The sequence below is a fragment of the Elephas maximus genome, chromosome 19 (assembly GCF_024166365.1).
Source record: "Elephas maximus indicus isolate mEleMax1 chromosome 19, mEleMax1 primary haplotype, whole genome shotgun sequence".
Lineage (NCBI taxonomy): Eukaryota > Metazoa > Chordata > Mammalia > Proboscidea > Elephantidae > Elephas > Elephas maximus.
In genome coordinates this window covers 21531884-21556562 of record NC_064837.1, presented here as the reverse complement: position 1 = coordinate 21556562, position 24679 = coordinate 21531884, and the positions used below count along the sequence as shown (strand labels likewise).

The 24679-nt window shown below is 38.0% G+C and overlaps 1 protein-coding gene across 2 annotated transcripts in view; it reads left to right on the top strand.

Moving 5' to 3' along the window:
• Positions 1–24679, top strand: part of GOSR1 (golgi SNAP receptor complex member 1) — a 57196-nt gene that overhangs the window by 8070 nt on the left and 24447 nt on the right. For both annotated transcript variants that reach the window (XM_049860027.1, XM_049860025.1), the window contains exons 5-6: positions 5920–6011; positions 8724–8798. In XM_049860027.1, the coding sequence (XP_049715984.1) occupies positions 5920–6011; positions 8724–8798 (167 nt within the window). The remainder of the gene's footprint in view (positions 1–5919; positions 6012–8723; positions 8799–24679) is intronic.

Below are 24679 nucleotides of genomic sequence, written 5' to 3'. Positions count from 1 at the left end.
AGACCTAGATAGCTATCTGTAACAGTGAAATAGCCAATGACCAGCCATAGGAAATATTGTGGTGGTTTAGAGTATACTTTTATGAGGCTTTGAAGAGAACATGGATAGAGGAGTCATTTGTTATACTTAGTATATTGTTTGAGAAAATGTTAAAAATGTACCCCAAAAAACTAAATCACTCAGAGATTTATATTTGGGGGGTGTTAAAAATATAGTAGTACAAATAGTAAGGTCAATATTTTTAATATTGGAAAAATTCAGCAGCTATTCCTAATTTTAAAAAACTCTTGTTATAAACAGGAATAGATGGATACTTTATTGGTCTAATGCAAAAACGTATATATCAGACTAAAAGCTAGCATCATGGTAAAGCACTAAAAGCATTCCCCATTGAAGTAAAAAGAAGGCAGGGATACCTATGAACACCACAGATATTTAACATTGTTCTGGAAGTTCCTGATGGCGCAATTATACAGTAAGAAGAAACGAGATAATAAATATTGGAAAGAAAGATGCAAAATTGGTTATTATTTGCCAGTAATAAGATTATGTATCTATATACCTAAGCAGATTGATTGAAAAAATATTAGAAAGAATTAAGTTCAATAAGGTGGTGGATTATAAAATTAATATAAAAGCAAGTAGGTTTTCAAATGCAAACTGTAGAAAGTGTAGTGGAAGAAAACTACAAATCCTTAGGTGTAATTTAATAAGAAAAGTGTAGGAATTGTGTGTGTAAAATTCTACCAAGGGACGTAAAACAAAATTTAAGGGAAGGATTACTCTGCTTTTAGATGAGAAGATTTCTCCCTAAATCAATGAATCGAATGCCATTCCAATGGAAATAAAACCTTTGTTGTTGTTTGTTCCTTTTTTCATTTGGTAAAATGACACCAGAGTTTATCTGGAATGATAGACATACAAGAATAACTAGGAGGAAAATCTGAAAATGAAGATTAATGAAAGATGCCTAGCTCTACCAGATTTTAAAACCTGTTAAGAAACTAGGATAATTAAGACAGTTTGATCCTAGAGAGAAAGATGGACCAGAAGTTCAGATATAGACCCAAATATGCATGAGAGTTTAGTTTATGATAAAGACGGCATTCTAAATCAATGTAAAGATGAGGGATTATAAAATAGTATTGGAACAGTTGGCTAATTGTTTGGGAGAAATAAACCTCAACCTCTATTTCAGTTCTCACATCTAAAATAATTCCAATGGATCAGAGATTTCTATGTAGAAAAGGAAACCATAAAAGTTCAGAATAAAGCGTGGATAAGCCTGTAATTTCTGAGTGAGAAAGGACTTTCTAAGCAAGACTCAGTATTGGAAACTATAACAAATGACAAATTTGCTTACTATACAGAGAAATGATAGAAATAAATAAATAAGAAAAAGACAACCTAATAGGAAAATGGGCAAAGGATATGAACATGTTTATAGAAAAACATGGGTGGCCAAAAACTACACAAGATGCTTAGCCACATTCTCAGTTAAAAACATGCACATCAAAATGAGATACGGTTTTTCACCAGTGAGATTAGCAAAAATTAAAACATTTGTTACTCATTATTGGTAGGAGTATAGAAAAATGGTTACTCACACATTATTCATACTGAATGCCACCAGTATTCAGATACCAGCAGGGTCACTGATGGAGGAGGACAGGTTTCAACTGAGCTTCCAGACTAAGACAGACTAGGAAGAAGAACCCAGCAGTCTACTTCTGAAAAGAATTAGTATAGCAGTGGAACATTGTCTGATATAGTGCCGGGAGATGAGCCCCTGAGGTTGGAAGGCACTCAAAAGACAACTGGGGAGGAGCTGCCTCCTCAAAGTAGAGTCGACCTTAATGACATTGGTGGAGTAAAGTTTTCGGGACTTTCATTTGCTGATGTGGCATGACTCAAAATGAGAAGAAACAGCTGCAAACATCCATTAATAATCAGAACTTGGAATGTACAAAGTATGAATCTAAGAAAATTGGAAATCATCAAAAATGAAATGGAATGCCTAAACATTCAATATCCTAGGCATTAGTGAGCCAAAATGGACTGGTATTGGCCATTTTGAATCAGACAATCATATAGTCTACTATGCTGGGAGTGACAACTTGAAGAGGAATGGTGTTGGCATTCATCGTCAAAAAGAACATTTCAAGATCTATCCTGAGGTAAAGTGCTATCAGTGATAGGATAATATCCATATGCATACATATGCATACAAGGTTAATACAACTATTACTCAAATTTACACACCAACCACTAAGGCCAAAGATGAAGAAATTGAAGATTTTTACCAGCTTCTGCAGTCTGAAATTGATCAAACATGCAATCAGGATGCATTGATAATTACTGGTGATTAGGATGCGAAAGTTGGAAACAAAGAAGGATTGGTAGTTGGAAAATACGGCCTTGGTGATAGAAACGATGCCGGAGATCACATGATTGACTTTTGCAAGACCAAGGACTTCTTCCTTGCAAATACCTTTTTTCACCAACATAAACTATGTCCGTACACATGGACCTCGCCAGATCGAATACACAGGAACCAAATCGACTACATCTGTGGAAGGAGAGATGGAAAAGCTCAATATCATCAGTCAGAACAGAGGCCAGGAGCCGATTGTGGAACAGACCATCAATTGCTCATATACAAGTGCAAGCTGAAACTGAAGAAAATCAGAGCAAGTCCACGAGAGCCAAAGTACGACCTTGAGTATATCCTATCTGAATGTAGAGACTATCTCAAGAATAGATTTGATGCATTAAACACTAATGACTGAAGACCAGACGAGTTGTGGGATGACATCAAGGACATCATACATGAAGAAAGCAAGAGGTCATTGAAAAGACAGGAAAGAAAGAAAAGACCAAGATGGATGTCAGAGGAAGCTCTGAAACTTGCTCTTAGATGTTAAGCAGCTAAAGCAAAAGGAAGAGATGATGAAATAAAAGAACTGAGCAGAAGATTTCAAAGGGCGGCTCAAGAAGACAAAGTAAAGTATTATAATGACATGTGCAAAGAGCTGGAGATAGAAAACCAAAAGGGAAGAACATGCTTGGAGTTTCTCAAGCTGAAAGAACTGAAGAAAAAATTCAAGCCTCAAGTTAAAATAGTGAAGGATTCTGTGGGGAAAATATTAAATGACACAGAAAATGTCAAAAGAAGACAGAAGGAATTGAGAGTCATTTATACCAAAAAGAATTAGTTGGCATTCAACCATTTCAAGAGGTAGCATATAATCAGGAACTGATGGTATTGAAGGAAGAAGTCCAAGCTGCACTGAAGGCATTGGTGAAAAACAAGACTCCAGAAACTGACAGAATATCAATTGAGATGTTTAAACAAACAGATGCAGCACTGGAAGTGCTCACTCATCTATGCCAAGAAATTTGTAAGACAGGTACCTGGCCAGCCAACAGGAAGAGATCCATATTTATGCGTATTCCCAAGAAAAGTAATTGAACCGAACGCGGGAGTTATAGAACAATATCGTTAATATCACATGTAAGCAAAATTTTGCTGAAGATCATTCAAAAGTTGCTGCAGCAGTGTATTGACAGGGAAATTCCAGAAATTGAGGCCAGATTCAGAAGAGGACATGGAACCAGGGATATCATTGCTGATGTCAGATAGATCCTGGCTGAAAGCAGAGAATACCAGAAAAATGTTTACCTGTGTTTTATTGACTATGCAAAGGCATTTGACTATGTTTTCTTTTTTTTTAACTATGCAAAGGCATTCGACTATGTAGATCGTAACAAATCATGGATAACATTGAGAAGAATGGGAATTCCAGAACACTTAATTGTGCTCATGAGGAAACTGTACACAGATCAAGAGGCAATTATTTGGACAGAACAAGGGGATACTGAGTGGTTTAAAGTCAGGAAAGGTGTGTGTCAGGGTTGTATCCTTTCACCATACCTATTCAGTCTATATGCTGAGCAAATAATCCAAGAAGCTGGACTACGTGAAGAAGAACGGGGCATCAGGATTGGAGGAAGACTCGTTAACGACCTGCGTTATGCAGATGACACAACCTTGCTTGCTGAAGTTGAAAAGGACTTGAAGCACTTACTAATGACGATCAAAGGCCACAGGGTTCAGTACGGATTACACCTCAACATAAGACAAAAATCCTCACAACTGGACCAATAAGCCACATCATGATAAACAGAGAAAAGATTGAAGTTGTCAAGGATTTTACTTGAATCCACAATCAACACCCATGAAAGCAGCAGTCAAGAAATCAAAAGACACATTGCATTGGGCAAATCTGCTGTAAAGGACCTCTTTAAAGTGTTGAAAAGCACAGATGTCACCTGGAAGACTAAGGTGCACCTGACCCAATCCATGGTATTTTCATTCATGTCATATCCATGTGAAAGCTGGACAATGAATAAGGAAGATGGAAGAATTGACACCTTTGAATTGTGGTTTTGGCAAAGAATATTGAATATACCATGAACGCCAAAAGAACAAATCTATCTTGGAAGAAATACAACCAGAATGCTCCTTAGAAGCAAAGATGGCGAAACTGCGTCTCACATACTTTGGACATGTCAGGAGGGATCAGTCCCTGGAGAAGGACATCGTGCTTGGTAGAGGGTCAGCGAAAAAGAGGAAGACCCTCGATGAGATGGATTGACACAGTGACTGCAACAGTGGGCTCAAGCATAACAAGGATTGTAAAGATGGCACAGGACCAGGCAGTGTTTTGTTCTTCGTACATAGGGTCACTGTGAGTCGGAACCGACTCAACGGCACCTAACAAAAACAACAACATGCATTGTTTTGGTGTAAAAAAAAAAAAAAAACATTGCCGTCTAGTCGATTCTGACTCATAGGTACCCTGTAGGACAGGGTAGAGCTGCGCCATAGGATTTCTAAGGCACGGTCAGTGGATTCGAACTGCTAGCCTTTTAGTTAGCAGCCAAACACTTAACCACTGTGTCACCAGGGCTCCACATTGTTGGTAGGAACATAAATTGTTGCAGTCTTTCTAGAAGGCAGTTTAGCACTATCAGAATTTAAAATGTATGATTCTTTGATCCAGTTATTATACAACTAGGCATTTACTCTTCAAACACAGTTTAAAAAAAGTTCTCTAAAATACCATACACAAGAATGTCTATTGCAGCTTTTTTAAAACAGGAAAAAAATGAACCAAACAAAAGCAAACCTGTTTCCATAGAGTCGATTCCGACTCATAATGACACAACTAAAAATGTTTATCAGTATAGAATTTATTAAATTATGATAGCATCATAAGGTAGAATTCTATGCAGCTAACCTAGAGGTTGGTGGTCTGAACCCACCCAGCAGTATTGTGGAAGATAGGCCTGACTATCTGCTTATCTTAAGATTAGTGCTAAGAAAACCCTATGGAGCAATTCTCCTGAAACACATGGAGTTGCCCTGAGTCAAAAAAAAAAAAATGTTTTAAAGATAATTTTATTCTTTACAGTTCTCTTGGTTCTGGTTCTCCTTTGATTAGTTTAGGAATAAAATTTCTGTAGAAGCTCCAAAAGGATCAAATTTGAAAATAAGCCCTATTGGATACATTAATAAGTATCTCAAGTTTTATCCTAGGCTCTTTGAAAATATTTTAGTTTTATTTTTTTCTTTATAATTCTGCCTCCTAAGACAAGGTACTAAAAGATACATATTTAGTGGCACTGTTGCCCTAACGCCTAATTGTTTTCATTTGAAAGATGTTGGTCACTCTTCTGGAAAGTAATTATAAAGTTATATTTGCCTTTTGGCAATTTGATTTCTTAAATAGCAGGGTTTTTTTTTTTTTTTTTTTTTAAATAAAAATTGCAGTATGATGACAGTGAATAACTGGTTCAATAAGATGAAAATACATAATTAGTTTTATATTGAGGCTGAATATTGAATTATTGCAGGATTATACTCATGAATTCCATAAAACCAAAGCAAACTTTATGGCAATACGGGAAAGGGAGAATCTCATGGGATCAGTACGAAAGGATATTGAGTAAGTTGCCTTTTATATTATTTTATAGAATGTTTATTCAGATTTAGATTATGTCCATGATTAACAGCAAATTGAATAGCAGAACCATGATTTAGATTTCAGTGTTTCTATTTCTCATTTTACCGTTCTTTGAACATTGTTGCTCTAATATGATCCTGATCTACTTTTCTGGTCTTATATCCTGCTTCCCCTAGTTTTACCATCAGCTCCTGCCAGCCTTTTCTTTCGTGTCTTAATTCAGAGTCCAGCTCAGATGGTTTTGTGTGTGTGTGAAAATGTACCCAGCAAAACATACACCAATTGAATAATTTCTATGTGTGCAATTCAGTGGCATTGATTACATTCTTCAAGTTGTACAACCATCCTCACTGTCCTTTTCTAAATCAGTCCTCTACCGTTAACTTAAACTCACTGCCGCCTAAGCATCTTATCTAACCTTTTGAGTCGCTGTTGTCAATTGGTTTAAAGAAGACATCTGGGTTTAAGATTTAGAGTTTAAAGATTATCTCAGGGCAATAGCTTCAGGGTTCATCCAGCCTCAGCAGCTCCAGAACATCTGGATTCCGTGAGAATTCGAAATCCCAGCCTGCATTTTCCCACCTGTGATCAGGATTCCTCTATAGAATCTTTGATCAAAAAGACTAGCTTGGCCCTCTAGAGAAGCCCTGATGACACAGTGGTTAAAGAACTTCGCTGCTAACCACAAGGCCAACAGTTTGAACCCACCAGCCGTTCCACGGGAGAAAGATGTGACAGTCCGCTTCTGTAAGGATTTACAGCCTTGGAAACCTTATGAAGCAGCTCTTCTATCCTTATAGGGTGGCTTTGAGTCAGTCGACTCAATGGCAATGGTTTGGTTTTGGTTCTGGCCCTCTAGGAGTTTATAATCTATGTGCTAGAGGGGAGTAAGGCACATCACTGAAATTAGTAATACAAGGCAGAATATGATTAGTGAGATGAGATAGAGCAGTAATACCTGGTATCTGTATAGTTTTTTGCAGTTTATACAGTATTTTTCCGCATTTTATCTTTTTTTGGCTTCATAGTAATCTTTTGGTATAAACCAAAACCAAACCAAACCCGCTGCCATCGAGTCAATTCTGACTCATAGCGACCCTATAGGACAGAGTAGAACGGCCCCACAGAGTTTCCAAAGAGCGCCTGGCTGATTCGAACTGCTGACTTCTTGATTAGCAGCTGTAGCACTTAACCACTATGCCACCAGGGTTTGGGTAGACATTATTAGTCCCATTTTATAAAACTAGATATTGAGAGACTTGTTTTAGGTTAATTGGCTAATAAATGATAGAGTATAGATTTAAACCCAGTTGTTCCGACTTTCAAGTCTAGTATGTTCTTGGTTATATCATGCTGCTTTTCCTTGTGTTTTCTCTCCACTGTGCTTTGCGATGCCTCTCAACTAGTAGTTTAATTTTAGCAGCACGACCCTATTTTTTTAAGTTCCCTTTTGCAGTATGCATGCAGTTACTTGGTTTGAAATTTATTCTTGATACTTTTTTATAAGTGGAAAAGAGAAAAATCAAAGTGCTGAGAGTAGTGATAGAAAGCATTTTTCGTAAATTTTAATGGGTTGAAGACTAAGGTAGAAATTATTAGGTATGCCAAAACTTAGCTTCATTTCTGTGCTGCTTAGGCTTGGGTTGATAGACTGCATGTGTAATCGTGAAGAAAAACATTCTTTTGGGGACTTCCTCATTCTATGTGCTGTGTGCTAAGGAGTCCAAAGTTTTATTTCCACTAGGAAAAAATAAAGACATAGGAGATGATAGATAGACAAAGAAAGTTAAGGTTTTTTTCCCTAAATTTTCTTTATTTTGTTGTTGTCGAGAGTATACACAGCAAAACATACACCAATTCAACAGTTTCTATATGTGCAATTTAGTGACACTGATTACATTCTTTGAGTTATGCAACCATTCCCACCCTCCCTTTATGAGTTATTCGTCTCTCATTAACATAAACTCACTGCCCGCTAAACTTCCTATCTAATCGTTTGAGTTGCTGTTGTCAGTTTGATCTCATGTGAATAGTTCTTAAAAGAGCGTAATGCTCAAGGCAGACCTTGATAGTTAAGCTAAACTGTTCTTCTGTTTTTAATATGACTTCAGGGGATACTTTTGGTTTAAGGTTTGAAGATTCTTTCAGAGCAAAAGTTTCAGGGGGTTCATCCACCCTCCATAGCACCAGAAAGTCTGAAGTCCATGAGAATTTGAAATTCTGTACTTTCCCCTTTTGATCAGCATTTTTTTATGGAACCTTTGATCAGAATGTCCAGTAATAGTGGCCAGGCACCATCAAGTTCTTCAGGTGTCATGGCAAAGGAGGTAGTTGTCGAGGTGAAAATTAGCCACACATTTCATATCCTCTACCTATTCCTGACTCTCCTTCCTCTCTTGCTCCAGATAAATAGAGACCAATTATACAAGTAAGGGTTTTTTTGTTTGTTTGCTTAAGATTGTTTGGTGAACAACATAGGAAACTTTTAGGACTAAATTAGAGAGGCATTCATATTTATCTATAAAAGATGTCATTTTTAAAGGATGATGAAAAGGATTTAAACATTTTAATTGTTCATTCAAAACCATAAAGAGGCTCAATTTGTCCACTTTGGATATCACTAAGGTTAATCCCTTAATCTTTTTTCGTAGTATCTACCAAAAATGTTCTTAAATTTTCTCTTTTTTGTCCTAGGTCATATAAAAGTGGGTCTGGGGTAAATAATAGAAGAACTGAACTGTTTTTGAAAGAACATGACCACCTTCGAAAGTAAGTATTATTGAATGTGTGCATACTATGTAGTTTTCCATATTTAACAAACATTTGTATGATGTTTATTACATTAAGTACGTTTATCAATGCTAATTCGTTTATCCTGTTGACCCTGTTCAATAGAAATGGAATTACAACTGTTCTGACCATAGTGTAGGAAAGCAGCCATGCTGTGGAGTACTCAGAATCTACATTTGTGTCATGTAATTGTTACCTTTAATTTTTGTTGTTGTTGTTGCCCTAATGTGTTCTTTAGCAAGTCTTTTGCTCTATCTGGAGCCTTGGTGGCACAGTGATCAAGAGCTCGGCTGCTAACCAAAAGGTTGTCAGTTTAAATCTACCAGCCGCTCCTCGGAAGCCCTATAGGGCAGTTTTACTCTGTCCTGTGGGGTCGCTATGAGTAGGAATCAACTCGACAGCAGTGGGTTAGTTTTAGTTAATTATTGCTCTAAAGCTTTTATCCATTACTTTTGGTTATTAGTAATAATACTGATAATGATGTATGTTTGAGTGGCCTGTTACCACTTACATATGTCAAGAAGCTCTGTAATGATAAGGCCACACATCAAATCCAAAGAAAATACCTAATTTTCCTAGAATTCAGAATAAAATGTCTAAAAATTTGAATGAACTATTTATATACGTTTTTAAGTAAGTCACCCTACTCAATGCCTGGTTGATCTGTTTTGCAGATTATGGGCCAATATGGTTACAAAATAAAATGTGTACTGGTTTCCTTCATAATTTATTCTGTATTTTGTTGCAGAGTTTAAGGATTAGAAAATTACTTATCCCTGTGAACTCAGCCTCTAAGCATTTAAGCAGCTAGTATCCATGATAAGTGCTAGAGAATTACACTGATATTTGCTACTGAATGTCATAAATTGGTCATGCCCCTGTGAGCCTAAAGGAGCCCTGGTGGTACAATGGTTAAAGTTCTCAGCTGCTAACCAAAAGGTCTTCAGTTTGAACCCACCAGCCCGTCTGTGGGAGAAAGATATGGCAGTCTGCTTCTGTAAAGATTACAGCCTTCTCTGTCCTGTCAGGTTGCTACGAGTCAGAATTGACTTGACAGCAGTGGGTTTGGGTTTTTTTGTTTTGTTTTGTTTAACAGAGCTGTTTATTTTTCTTTAAAGGTCCTCGTTTTAAATAAAAGCTGTTGAAATCAGAACACTGAAAGATCAAGACCTTTTAGAACCTTAGGTGCTTCTAGTGTTAGAAATAGTCGTGTTCTTTCTTAATCTGTTGAATATTATTGATTGGCACAAGGGGGCAGTCTCTCCTAGAGTATGTTTAGTTTGTAGCCATTCGTAGCTTTGGTGGTTCTTTTTGTATTTGATAAAATTTGATAGTCTGCCATGAAAAGAGTTTTGCATTACATCTAAAACTATATTAATATGTACTTGGGGTATAAGAGTAACTTAAGGGATAACATACTCAAGGAGAACAGTTATGAATTATGTTGGCTACTTAGTTGAAAACCAATTGATCATATATGTAGGTTTGTTTCTGAAGTCTGTTTTGTTCCATTGGCCTGTAGATCTATCCTTATGCCAAAAGCATACTGTTTTGATTACTGTGGCTTTATCATAAGTTGAGATAGGGTACTGTAAGCCCTCCAACTTCGTTCTGTATTTTCAAAATTGTTTTGGCTCTTCTAGGGCCTTTGTATTTTGGTATAAATTTTACAATTGGATTGTAAAAAGGCCTGCTGGGGTTTTAATTAGAATTACATTGATTCTATAGATCAATTTGGGGAGAATGCCAGTAATTTTTAACAAAAGTGAGTCTTCCAATCCAGGAGTTTGGTATGTTTATTTATTTAGGTCTTTAATTTCTCTAAGTAGCATGTTATAGCTTTCAACATACAAGTCTTGTACAAATTATGTTAAATTTAAGTATTACCTGTTTTTGGACGTGATTGTAAATTTTAATTTTTGAAATTTTTTTGCTAGTATAGAAATACAGTTGATCATTATATATAACCTTTTATCTCGAGATCTTAAATTAACTTATTAGTTCTAGTAGCTTCTTGGTAAATTCCTTGGAATTTTTTGCATACACAGTCATGTTATCTGAGAATATAATTTTATTTCTTCCTTTCTGTGTCGGTTTCCTAGGGCTGCAGTAACAAAGTACTACACAATGGGTGGCTTAAAATGACAGACATTTTGTTTTATAGTTCTGGAGTCTAGAAGTCTGAATTTAGGTTGTCAGCAGGACCATACCCTCTCTCAAGGCTCTAGGGAAGATACTGTCTCTACCAGCTTCTGGTAGCCCCAGGTGTTTCTTGGCTTGCAGCTGCAGTGTCACGTGGCCATCTTCTCTATGTGTGTGTCTGTCTCTTTTATGAAGACACTACTTAGATTGGATTAGGACCCACCCTACTCCAGTGTGACCTGGCGTTAACTGATAAAACCAAACTAAACCCTTTGCTGTAGAGCTGATTTCGACTCCTATCTACCCTATAGGACAGGGTAGAACTGCCCCACAGGGTTTCCGAGGAGTGGCTAGTGGATTCAAATTGCCGACCTTTTGGTTGTCAGCCTTAGCTCTTAACCGTTGCACTGCCAGGGCTCCATGGTAACTGATAGCATCTTCAAAAACCCTGTTTCCAAACAGTATCACTTTCACAGGTACCAGGGTTTAGGACTCCAACATGTCTTTTTTTTTCTTTAAATAATTTTTAATGTGCTTTAAGTGAAAGTTTACAAATCAAGTCAGCCTCTCACACAAAAACCCATATACACCTTGCTACACACTCCCAATTACTGTCCCCCTAATGAGACAGCCTGCTCTCTCCCTCCACCCTCTCTTTTCGTGTCCCTTTCGCTAGCTTCTAACCCCCTCCACCCTCTCATCTCCCCTCCAGGCGGGAGATGCCAACATAGTCTCAAGTTTCCATCTGATCCAAGAAGCTCACTCCTCACCAGCATCCCTCTCCAACCCATTGTCCAGTCCAATCCATGTCTGAAGAGTTGGCTTCGGGAATGGTTCCTGTCCTGGGGCAACAGAAGGTCTGGGAGCCATGACCACTGGGGTCCTTCCAGTCTCAGTCAGACCATTAAGTCCGGTCTTATGAGAATTTGGGGTCTGCATCCCACTGCTCTCCTGCTCCCTGAGGGGTTCTCTGTTGTGTTCCCTGTCAGGGCAGTCATCGGTTGTAGCCAGGCACCATCTAGTTCTTCTGGTCTCAGGATGATGTAGTCTCTGGTTCAGGTGGCCCTTTCTGTCTCTTGGGCTCATGATCACCTTGTGTCCTTGGTGTTCTTCATTCTTCTTTGATCCAGGTGGGCTGAGACCAATCGATGCATCTTAGATGGCTGCTTGCTAGTGTTTAAGACCTCTGATGCCACTCTTCAAAGTGGGATGCAGAATGTTTTGTTAATAGATTTTATTATGCCAGTTGACTTAGGTGTCCCCTGAAACCATGGTCTCCAGACCCACGCCCCTGCTATGCTGGCCTTCGAAGCATTCAGTTTATTCAGGAACTTCTTTGCTTTTGGTTTAGTCCAATTGTGCTGACCTCCCCTGTATTGTGTGTTCTTTCCCTTCACCTAAAATAGTTCTTATCCACTATCTAATTAGTGAATACCCCCCTCCATCCCCCCTCTCGTAACCACAAAAGAATGTTTTCTTCTCAGTTTAAACTGTTTCTCAAATTCTTATAATAGTGGTCTCATACAGTATTTGTCCTTTTGCAACTGACTAATTTCACTCAGCATAATGCCTTCCAGGTTGCTCCATGTTATGAAATGTTTCACAGATTCCTCACTGTTCTTTATCGATGCATAGTATTCCATTGTGTGAATATACCATAATTTATCCATTCATCTGTTGATGGGCACCTTGGTTGCTTCCATCTTTTTGCTATTGTAAACAGTGCTGCAGTAAACATGGGTGTGCATATATCTGTTAGTGTAAAGGCTCTTATTTCTCTAGGATATATTCCAAGGAATGGGATTGCTGGATTGTATGGTAGTTCTATTTCTAACTTTTTAAGGAAGTGCCAAATCGATTTCCAAAGTGGTTGTACCATTTGACATTCCCACCAGCAGTGTAGAAGTGTTCCAGTCTTTCCACAGCCTCTCCAACGTTTATTATTTTGTGTTTTTTGGATTAATGCCAGCTGTGTTGGAGTGAGATGAAATCTCACTGTAGTTTTGATCTGCATTTCTCTAATGGCTAATGATCGTGAACATTTCCTCATATATCTGTTAGCTACCTGAATGTCTTCTTCAGTGAAGTGTCTATTCATATCTTTTGCCCATTTTTTAATTGGGTTATTTGTCTTTTTGCAGTTGAGTTTTTGCAGTATCATGTAGATTTTAGAGATCAGGCGCTGATCGGAAATGTCATAGCTAAAAACTTATTCCCAGTCTGTAGGTAATCTTTTTACTCTTTTGGTGAAGTCTTTGGATGAGCATAAGTGATTGATTTTTAGGAGCTCCCAGTTATCTAGTTTTTCTTCTACATTCTTTACAATGTTTTCTATACTGTTTATGCTATGTATTAGGGCTCGTAATGTTGTCCCTATTTTTTCTTCCATGGTCTTTATTGTTTTAGATTTTATATTTAGGTCTTTGATCCATTTTGAGTTCATTTTTGTGCATGGAGTGAGGTATGGGTCTTGTTTCATTTTTTTGCAGATGTATAGCCAGTTCTGCCAGCACCATTTGTTAAAAAGACTCTCTTTTCCCCGTTTAACTGATTTGGGGCCTTTATCAAATATCAGCTGCTCATATGTGGATGGATTTATGTCTGGATTCTCAATTCTGTTCCATTGGTCCATGTATCTGTTGTTGTACCAGTACCAGGCTGTTTTGACTACTGTGGCGGTATAATAGGTTCTAAAATCAGGTAAAGTAAGGCTTCCCACTTTGTTCTTCTTTTTCAGTAATGCCTATTTATCCGGGGCCTCTTTCCCTTCCATATGAAATTGGCGATTTGTTTCTCCATCTCATTAAAGAATGTCCTTGGGATTTGGATCGGAATTGCATTAAATGTATAGATCGCTTTTGGTAGAATAGACATTTTTATAATGTTAAGTCTTCCTATCCATGAGCAAGGTATGTTCTTCCACTTATGTAAGTCTCTTTTGGTTTCTTGCAGAAGTGTACTGTAGTTTTCTTTGTATAAGTTTTACATCTGTGTTAAGATTTATTCCTAAGTGTTTTATCTTCATGGGGGCTACTATAAATGGCATTGATTTGGTGATTTCCTCTTCGATGTTCTTTTTGTTCGTGTAGAGGAATCCAACTGATTTTTGTATGTTTATCTTGTGTCCCGATACTCTGCTGAACTCTTATATTAGTTTCAGTAGTTTTCTGGAGGATTTCTTAGGGTTTTCTGTGTATAAGATCATGTCACCTGCAAATAGAGATACTTTGACTTCTTCCTTGCCAACCTGGATGCCCGTATTTCTTTATCTAGCCTAATTGCTCTGGCTAGGACCTCCACCACAATGTTGAATAAGAGTGATGGTAAAGGGCATCCTTGTCTGGTTCCCGATCTCAATGGGAATGTTTTCAGGCTCTCTCCATTTAGGGTGATGTTGGCTGTTGGCTTTGGATAAATGCCCCTTATTATTCAGCATGTCTTTTTGATGGAACATAATTCAATCCATAACCTCCCAATCCCCTTTTTGCTTGTCACCAGGTTTCATATATACTTTATGCCCCAATATAGAAAATCTGTTTCATTCACTTAACTCCCCAAATATTTACTGAATACATGCTGTATACAAGGTATTGGTCTAAATTCTATATGTATGAAATCTGATTTTGAGAACTAATAAACAAAGCCATTGCTGTTGAGTTGATTCCAACTCACAGCAACTCTATAGGTCAGAGTAGAACTGCCTCGTAGGGTTTCCAAGGAGCGATGCCCTGGTAGCAAAGTGGTTAAGAGCTTGGCTGCTAACCAAAAGGTTGGCAGTTTGAATCCATCAGCCTCTCCTTGAAAACCTGTGAGTCAAAATCCACTTGACTAGCAATGGGTTTGAGGACTAAAAGGGATATTATTGTGACCAAATGATTTTTTTTTTTTTTTTGCTTTGCAAAGTGAATTCCTCATGAAATTCTTTTTAAAAAAATCAGATCCTTATAGTTTATATAATAAAACTCTTTGGCAAGCATTTCTATTATTTCAGCTGAGGAAACAAGATTTAGAGAGGCCAGGGTCTCATTTAATAGTATACCAAAAAAAAGAAACACCTGGTCCCATCAAGTCGATTCTGACTTATAGCAACCCTGTAGGACAGAGTAAACTGCTCCATAGAGTTTCCAAGGAGCGCCTGGTGGATTCTAACTGCTGACCCTTTGGTTAGCAGCCTTAGCACTTAACACTGTGCTACCACGGTTTCCATTTAATAGTTTAACTCTCACTAAACCCACATTTTCTAACTCATTTCTATATTTGTTCTTCATTACACTGCCTTCCCTGTGATTTGCTTCTTTAAAATTTTATTTTCATTGTATTAGAGAGCCAGTATAGCACCTCTTTCAATTCTCAGTATGTTATTGAGAATTGAAAGAGATGAGAGCTGCTTTTTACGTCTCCAAAAAGCAAGTAGTGACCTGGCATATGTCTGTTTTTGTTGTTGTATGTTTTGGTTTGTTTTTTAAAAAACTTTTATAATGGAATAATAGCTATCCCTCTTAAGTATTGCAGAAGTAACATAATTAGATGGCCTGGGTTGGAATCTCAGCTCAAGTGATTTTAAGCTTGAATAGCTTAATAGTTAAGGCATTTTACAAAATCAAAGCACTCTACAAATCCAGAGAATTTGTTGTACATGCAGTACAAAACTCTTGTGTAGTGGAAGGCGCGCTGAAGAATACAGGATCAGTTACAGTATTTAGTCAGGAATTGTTATTTTCAATTCATTGCTTGTTTAGCAGATACGGTTGAGGTATGAGAAGGCACACATTTAATGTATTTGTATTGTGTTTGTACACCTCGGTGCTAAGCCCATGGATGAGTAAAGAATTGTTATATAGTCTCAGCTGGAAGTTTACATATAATCTGCTACCATTTTCTTAAATGACATTTCTTAGGCCATGTTTAAATTTCTGGTACTTTGAATTTTTTTAATCCATCAGCCTATTTGGGTGATCCAAAGCTGTGGTTGCAAAAATATGTTAGGTAGGCATTTTTTTTTTTTTTTTTAATTTAAACTGGTTTCACTTTTTGTTTGCTTTCTGATTTTAACCCAATCTCCCTGAGGTCACAAAGCTGGGATGCTAACCCAGGCAATACTGTACTGCCGCTCCATGATGATAATTCCTATGTTATCTGCTTCATAGGGTTGCTAAGAGAATATGGGTGTAAGGGTTTTGTAAACTGTCAGGCATTTCTGTATAAAGCAGAACATAATGAGTGCTGTAACAATAAGAAAAATACTAAAGGAGAATGGGGTCACAAACCGTTTTACATACACTGTCAATTTACATTTCTTAAAAGGAATTTGAAATATTTTTGATGTATGAGTAGTCTTAGTGAAATGACATTCTAATTGTATTAAAGGACCACGCCCATATTTGGAAAATATAAGGTAATTTAGTAACCTTTAGTAGGAGCAGTTTTATCAAAAAAATTTTGAATATTGTTGTATGTAGTTGTTGTTAGCTGCCGCCGAGTCAGCCCCAGACCCATGACCACGTGCACAGTGGAATTGGACCGTTGTGATCCATAGGGCTTTCACTGGCTGATTTTCAGAAGTGATCACAAGGCCTTTCTTCCTCGCCTCTCTTAACCTGGAAACCTTGCCGAAATCTGTTCAGCATCATAGCAACACACAAGCCTCCACTGACAGACAGGTGGCAGCCGCACTAAAAATGTGTTAGCCAGGAATCAAAGCCGGGTCTCCCACATAGAAGGTGAGAATTCTACCATCGAACCACCACTGCCCCCCTATTGTTGTGTGTAGACTGCATAATAAATATTATATGATTCTAAATAGATAATGGTCAGATTATAACATCTGTGAGTGGAATAATATAGTAGATTCTTGGCATTGAAGGATTTGACATTAGTGTTTTCGACTATTTATGAACCCTGAAAGCTCATTATATATAGTTTCATTGAGATTCAAACTTGAATGTTACAGACTGTGGAGCTGGTATTGAGGAGGGGTCATTTAGCTAATGGCAAGCCCGGGCCATCTGGACAGCAGCATTTACACTTCACCCTTACCTCTAGCTTTATATTTGCTGCTTGGTGTTATTTTCCATACATATACTTTGTGTATTTTCCTTATGAATCATGACCTCAAAACACCATTATAAAGGTAATAATAATCAAGTGGTCCTAAGAAAGTATCTGCTCTTATGTGGAAAATTGGAAAATTTATGGAAGAAACTATACACAATAGTGGCGATATGCAACGATCTTGAGGTAGATCCCTTCACCTATATCAGGGATTGTTTGTAAAGTAGAAATTGAATTTCTAGCTTATGAAAACCAGTACTTTTTAAAGTATCATTGATTATTTCACCATATGTCTACCATTCCTTTCGAGAGTATTTTTAAATTACAATATCAAAGCTCCGTATGCCTTAAAAAAAAAATATGCCTTAGGTGGTATTATTGTCTCCTATACTGACGTAGATGACAAAGCAAGTTAATACTACTCTGCACAATGCTTGTTTTTGAACATTTTATCAGGCTTTAGGTGAAAGTTTGCAAATTAGTTTTCCAATCTGCGATTCTTACACAAATTGTTCAGTGGCATTGGTTGCATTCCCCACAGTGTGGCAGTATTCTCTCCGTTTCCTCCCAGAGTTCCCTGTTTTCATTAGTCTGGTTTCTCTGTCCCTCCTTGCTTTCTCATCTTTGGTTTTGGGCAAATGTTGCTCTTCTGGGCTCGTATAGTTGATTGCTCTAAGGAGCACACTCTTTAGGGTGTTATGTTTGTTTTATAGCCCTATTATTTGCTGAAAGGTGGCCCCTGGGAGTGTCTTCACTTTCAAGTTAGGAGGTTGTCTTAGGGCAGTAGTCTCAGGGTTCTTCCGGTCTCTTTCAGACCAGTAAATCTTGTGGGGTTTTTTGTTTTGTTTTGTTTTTTAATTTTGTTCTACATTTTTACTCATTCTAACTGGGACCTTCTATTGTGATCCTAGTCAGAAGTCAGTAGTGGTAGCCAAGCGCCATCTAGTTCTTCTGGTCTTAGGTTAGAGGAGGCTGTGGTCATGTGGGTCCTTTAGACTAATTACTTCCTTGAGTCTGCAGTTTTCTTCGTTCTCCTTTGCTCCAGACAGGAAGAGACCAATAGTTGCTTCTTAGATGGCCACTCACAAGCTTTTAGGAGCCTAGATGGTACTCATCAGGCTAGGATATAGAACATTATCTTTATGAACTGTGTTTTGCCAGTTGACCTAGGTGTCCCCAAGACTATGGTCCTTAGCTTTCAAGTCTAGTAGTTCAGTCCCGATGTCTAAGTAGTTTGTATAACTGTGCCCATGTGCTATATTATATATATATAAGTATATATGCAGCATTTATAAATATATATATAGAAATATAGACAACCACACCTATATATGTATGTGAGTGTACTCCCCTGTGACCTCCCTCACCCATTTAGCATACATACTAGCCAATGAATCTACTCAAAAATTACTGTTTGTTATTACTTTGTTAAAGGATTATATATGTCATAGCATTTACTGTAGTTGCCCTTTATTCTTGTGTACCTCTCAGTGTCTTCCTTTGCCTTGGTCGCATTATATTGACTTCCCCCATATAGTGTATGGGCTCTCCCTTCACGAGAATTAACACTTGTCTACTATCTAGTCAGTGATTCTCCCTCTTTCGCCCTCCCATTCCTGGTAACCATCAAGGAATGTCCTTGATTTCTCATAACAAGTGGTCTCGTACAATATATGTCCTTTCGTGTTTGACTTATTTCACTCAGTGTAATATCCTCCAGATTCATCCACGTTGTGAGATGTTTCGTGGTTTCATCATTGCTCTTTATCATTGGCGTAGTGTTCCATTTTGTGTATGTACCACAGTTTGTTTATCCATTCATCCATTGGTGGGCATTTAGGTTGTTTCCTTCTTTTTTTTTTTTTTTATTTATTTTATTTTCATTTATTGTGCTTTAAGTGAAAGCTTGCAAGTCAAGTCAGTCCCTCATACAAAAACTTATACATACCTTGCTATGTAACCCTAGTTGCTCTCCCCCTAATGTGACAGCACACTCCTCCTCTCCACCCTGTATTCCCCGTGTCTGTTCAACGAGCTCCTGTCCCCCTTTTCCTTCTCATCTCGCCTCCCGACAGAAGCTGCTCACATAGTCTCATGTCTACTTGAGCCAAGAAGCTCACACCTCATCAGTATCATTTTCTGTCTTATAGTCCAGCTCAGTCTCTGTCTGAAGAGTTGGCTTCGGGAATGGTTCCAGTCTTGGGCTAACAGAGAGTCTGGGGGCCATGATCTCTGGGGTCCCCCCAGTCTCAGTCTCAGTCAGACCATTACGTCTGGTCTTTTTATGAGAAATTGAGGTCTGTATCCCACTTCATCAGGGATCTTCCTTTGTGTTCCCTGTCAGGGCAGTCATTGGTGGTGCTGGGCATCATCTGGTTCTTCTGGTCTCAGCCTGCTGTAGTCTCTGGTTTATGTGGCTCCTTCTGTCTCTTGAGCTCATATTTACCTTGTGTCTTTGATGTTGTTCATTCTCCTTTGCTCCAGGTGAACTGAAACCAATTGATGCATCTTGGATGGCTGCTTGCTAGCGTTTAAGACCCCAGACGCCACTCACCAAAGTGGGATGCAGAACATTTTCTTAACACATTTTATTATGCCAATTGACGTAGATGTCCCCTGAAACCATGGTCTCCAGACCCCCGTTCCTGCTATTCTCGCCTTCAAAGCATTTGGTCGTATTCATGTTTACTTCTTTTTGCTATTGTGAATAATGGTGCAGTGAACATGGGTATGCGTATATCTATTCATGGTACAGCTCTTATTTCTCTAGGATATATACCTAGGAATGGGATTGTTGGATCACATGATAATTCTGTTTCTAGCTTTTTAAGAAGGTGCCGTATTGTTTTCCATACTAGTTGTACCATTTTACACTCCTACCAGCAGTGTATAAGAGTTCTAATCTCCGCTCAGTCGAGTCAGTATTTGTTGTTTTCTGGTTTTTTGATCAGTGACATTATTGCCAGTGCGAGATGGTATCTCATTGTGGTTTTTATTTACATCTCTCTAGTGGCTAATGATCCTGAGCATCTCTTCATGTGTTTGTTAGCCGCCTCTATGTCTTCTTTGGTGAAGTGTCTCTTCATGTCCTTCGCCTATTTTTTTTTTATTTGCCCATTTTTTAATTGGATTATTTGTCTTTTTGTTGTTGAGGTATTGAGTTTTCTATAAATTTTAGAGATTAGACCCTTGTCGGGTATGTCAAAGCAAAAAATTTGCCCAGCAGGAGAACAGTGGGATGCATATCTCAAATTCTCATAAAAAGACCAGACTTAATGGTCTGACTGGAGACTAGAGGGACCCTGGAGGTCATAGTCCCTGGACCCTTTGTTAGCCCAAGACTGGAACCATCCCTGAAGCCAACTCTAAGGGATTGAACTGGATTATAAAACAGATAATGCCACTGATGAGGAGCGAGCTTCTTGGCTCAAGTAGACACATGAGACTATGTGGGCAGCTCCTGTCGGGAGGTGAGATGAGAAGGCAGAGGGGGACAGGAGCTGGTTGAATGGACACAGGGAATACAGGGTAGAAAGGAGGAATGTGCTGTCTTATTAGGGGGAGAGCAGCTAGGAGTACATAGCAAGGCATGTATATAAATTTTTGTATGAGAGACTGACTTGATTTGTAAACTCTCAGTTAAAGTACAATAAATAAATAAAATAAAATAAAATAATTTTTTTTCCCAGCCTGTAGGTTCTTTTTTTACTTTTTGGGCAAAGTCTTTGATGAGCATTAGTGTTTACTTTTTGGGAGATCCTAGTTATCTTGTTTATCTTCTGGTATTTGTACATTTTTAGTTATGTTTGGTATTCTGTTTATGCCGTATATTAGGGCCGCTAGTGTTGTCTCTGTTTTTTCTTTGCGGATCTTTATAATCTTAGGTTTTACATTTAGGATCCTCTGTGAGTTAGTTTTTGTGTATGGTGTGAGGTATGGATCTTGTTTCATTTTTCTACAAATGGACATTTAGTTTTGCCAGCGCCATTTGTTAAAGACTTTTCTTCCCCACATAATGCACTTCAACCCTTTGTGAAGATCAGCTGTCCGTAGGTGGGTGGATTTACTTCTGAGTTCTTAATTCTGTTACATTTGCCTATGTGTCTGTCATTTTATCAGTACCTAGCTCTTTTGACTACCACAGCTGTATAGTAGATGTCAACTCTTTGAATTCTCCAGTGAAGCCACCATCTAGGCTAGGGTTTTTTTTTTTTTTTTTGGAGTTTTTTTTAATGACCTCTTCAGTTTCTTTTGTTATGGGTCTGTTCAGATTCTCTACCTCAGTTTTTGTTGGTTTGGGTAGGTAGCATGTTTCTAGAATTTTGTCCATTTCTTCTACATTTTCAAGTTTGTTGAAGTATAATTTTTTGTAATATTCTTTTATGATGCTTTTTATTTTGGTTGGTTCTGTTGTAATGTCACCCATCTCATTTTTTATTTGGGTTATTTGCACTTCTCCTTCATTTGTCATTTTGCCTAGTGGTTTGTCCATTTTATTGATCTTTTTAAAGTACCAACTTCTAGTCTTGTTGATTCTTTCAATTGTTTTTCTGTTTTCTGATTCATTTAAACAATGCTTATTTTAATACTCATGTGATAATGTCGTTTTACAAAGCAGAATGACCTGGTTAAGAGCTTGTATAGAGAACTCATTTTTCTTCACTTGGAGCTTGTTACTTCAGTAATGAAATCAAATCCATCTTCAGTTGGTACATGACTTTGTTTAACAGTAAAGCTGGAATTAGATATGCTCTGACATAGGGAGGAATTTTTCTTCCAGGTATGTGTTTGTCTGAAAAAATATATCTCCCCCCTACCCCGTGGAAAATTTCAAGGATTATTTCAGCGTTAACCTCGACTGATATTTTATTAATCTAACCAGTGTCTGTTACTTGTTTATTCATTTAATGAGTGTCTCTTGTATGCTAGGTATTGTACTAGACTCTAGGAATCAGAGATGAATCAGACTCAGTCCCTACCCCCTGGGAACTCATTCTGGTTAGAGAAATAGTAAACAAATAATTATGATATCCTGTGAGGTATTATGGAAACGCTGGTGGCGTAGTGGTTAAGTGCTACGGCTGCTAACTAAAGGGTCGGCAGTTTGAATCCGCCAGGCGCTCCTTGGAAACTCTATGGGGCGGTCCTACTCTGTCCTATAGGGTCGCTATGACTTGGAATCGACTTGACGGCACTGGGTTTGGTTTGGTTTCTGGGTGAGGTATTATATAAAAGAAATATTAAATGAGATAATGTATGTTAAAAATTTAAGATATCCACCCCTCAGTGCATAGCACAGTGCGTGACATATGCTTGTTATATGCCTCTTGAATGAGTTGATGAAAAGCAAAGAGCTGTGAAAGCATCCCAAAAAAACAACCCAGTGCCGTCGAGTCGATTCCAACCATAGTGTTATAAAATAAGGAGAATTTACATCTGTCTAGACATACAGGTGTGATGGGGGAGGCTTCACAGAGGAGATCACTTCAGAGATAGACTTTGAAATATAAATAGTTTAGTAGGTTTAGAATCGGGACAGGGGATTCCAGAGAGAAAAGGGAGATATGAGGCATTAAAGTGCCTTTATTTAGATCAATAGGCTTATACAGTTTACACGATGCTTTTGTTTACATTACCTCTTTTGATCCCTATGACTATCCCATGAGGTAAGTTCATACAGCCAAGTACCTTGACTAGAACCCAGATTCTAGGGTGTAAGAGAACAGCTAACCGATTCTTTATAGTTTCGTGAATGTCATGATTGCTTTTATTGAATTTATACAATTATATTGGTGAAGCATTGTTTTCTGAGTTGTTAAGTATGTAAAAGAGAAACATACCTAAAATGAAAAGAATAGTGTCATTTTTATGTAGACAGAGCAGAGTAGCTGGTATTGATATATAAGTTATTTTATTAGAGATTTCAGAAACAAACAAAAAAAAGCATCCTTAATATTTTACAGATTCTTCATGATTCAGGTAGTTTTCAGGATCTGCAGTCCTTTTAAACTGTGTATCTAAAGAAGAGCAAATGGAAACTGTGATTGCCACATTCTCCCTTAAGCTGTTTCTGTTAAAGTTGAGCAAATTTGTCAACATTTTGATTTTTTTTTTGCACCAAAATGTTTGAATAAAATACTTGAAGGGAAAAAATAAAACGTCTTCGTCATTTATAGCTGACTTCCTGTTGTGAGTTTTCATGTTGAGTGTCACTGTTACGATGAGTGATTGATGCCATAGGAATGCATCTGTCAGTGCTGATTGATCCCATCCCAAAAGGAAATTAACTACAGGGAAAAATGGCAAAGCAAAGCCCTACGCTTGTCTGTTTTTGAATTACATGAGCCAGTTGTCTAGGAATACCTTAATTCTCAAATCTCCCTCTTAAGTCATTAATTGTTGATTGTTTGATTTTTTTTTATAGTTTAAAAGAAACAAACTCAGTTGAAGTCTTAGATTTTTAGATCTTAGAGCTGAAAGGAGCCTCAAAAGATTTTTAAATGGTCCTGCTCCAATTTCTGGTGGCACAGTGGTTAAGAGATCAGCTGCTAACCAGGACTGCAGTTCAAATCCACTAGGAGCAACTTGGAAACCCTATGGGACAGTTGTACTCTGTCCTCTAGGGTCACTGTGAGTCAGAATGGGTTTGAGTTTTTTTTTTAACTCCAATTTCTGAAGCTATGGTGGCACGGCAGTTAAGAGCTCAGCTGCTAACCAAAAAGATTGGCAGTTTGAATCCACCAGCTACTCCTTGGAAACCATATGGGGCAGTTCTGCTCTGTCCTATATGGGTCACTGTGAGTCGGAAACAACTCAACAGCAGCAGGTTTGGGGTTTTTTACTGCAATTTCTAGGCTAAGCAGATTATTTTCATCCTCTTCATTTTATGGATAAGGAATCTGAGGATGTGTGAGGAAAAAGTGACTTTCCAATTTAGCCTTTATCTTCCCCTTCTTTCACTCCTTTACCAGGGTGAAATTCTGAGTCTGTCAGCTTCTTAACTGTTCGTCCCCAGATAAGTCCATGTGATTATTTAATGTCTGTGCTAAGCCATGACCTCCCCAGACTAGAAGGAAGCCCTGGTGGCACAAACGGCTAAGCGCTCGGCTGCTGAGTGAGAAGCTGATGGAGAAAGACCAGGCGATCTGTTTGAGTAAATCCAACAGGCAAGAAAGCCCTCGGGGGCGGTTTTACTCTTTGAAGTGGGGCCGCTATGAGTTGAAATCGACCTCCTGGCACCCAACAACAACAACCCAGACTGGAAGGAAATACGCCGTGATGTTAATGTAACGGTTACGGTTTTAGATGACTTTGTGGAATGCCTCTAGGCTGTTGTGAAATACTGCGTAGGGAGGATAAGTTCTCGGTTATATATTTTCTACCCTAAAGGAAAGCAATTTTCAATTTAGTTTTTACTAGATTATGCCATCTTTATGGAGCCACTCTGTTGCTGAGTTTTACTAATACTGTCCAGGAGGCTTTTAATAAGTGGTGCTAATCCATTGAAGGACTTGATCAAATGAGTAAAGACTTGGAAACCTTGGGCAATTTCAGAAGAAATTAAAAAATCACTAGCCTTGCTCTATTTATGCCACTGTATTTTTTTTTTTATAAACTAAAGATGATGGGGGGAAGGGAGTTGGGTTGTTGGAATACCTGTGTTTAAC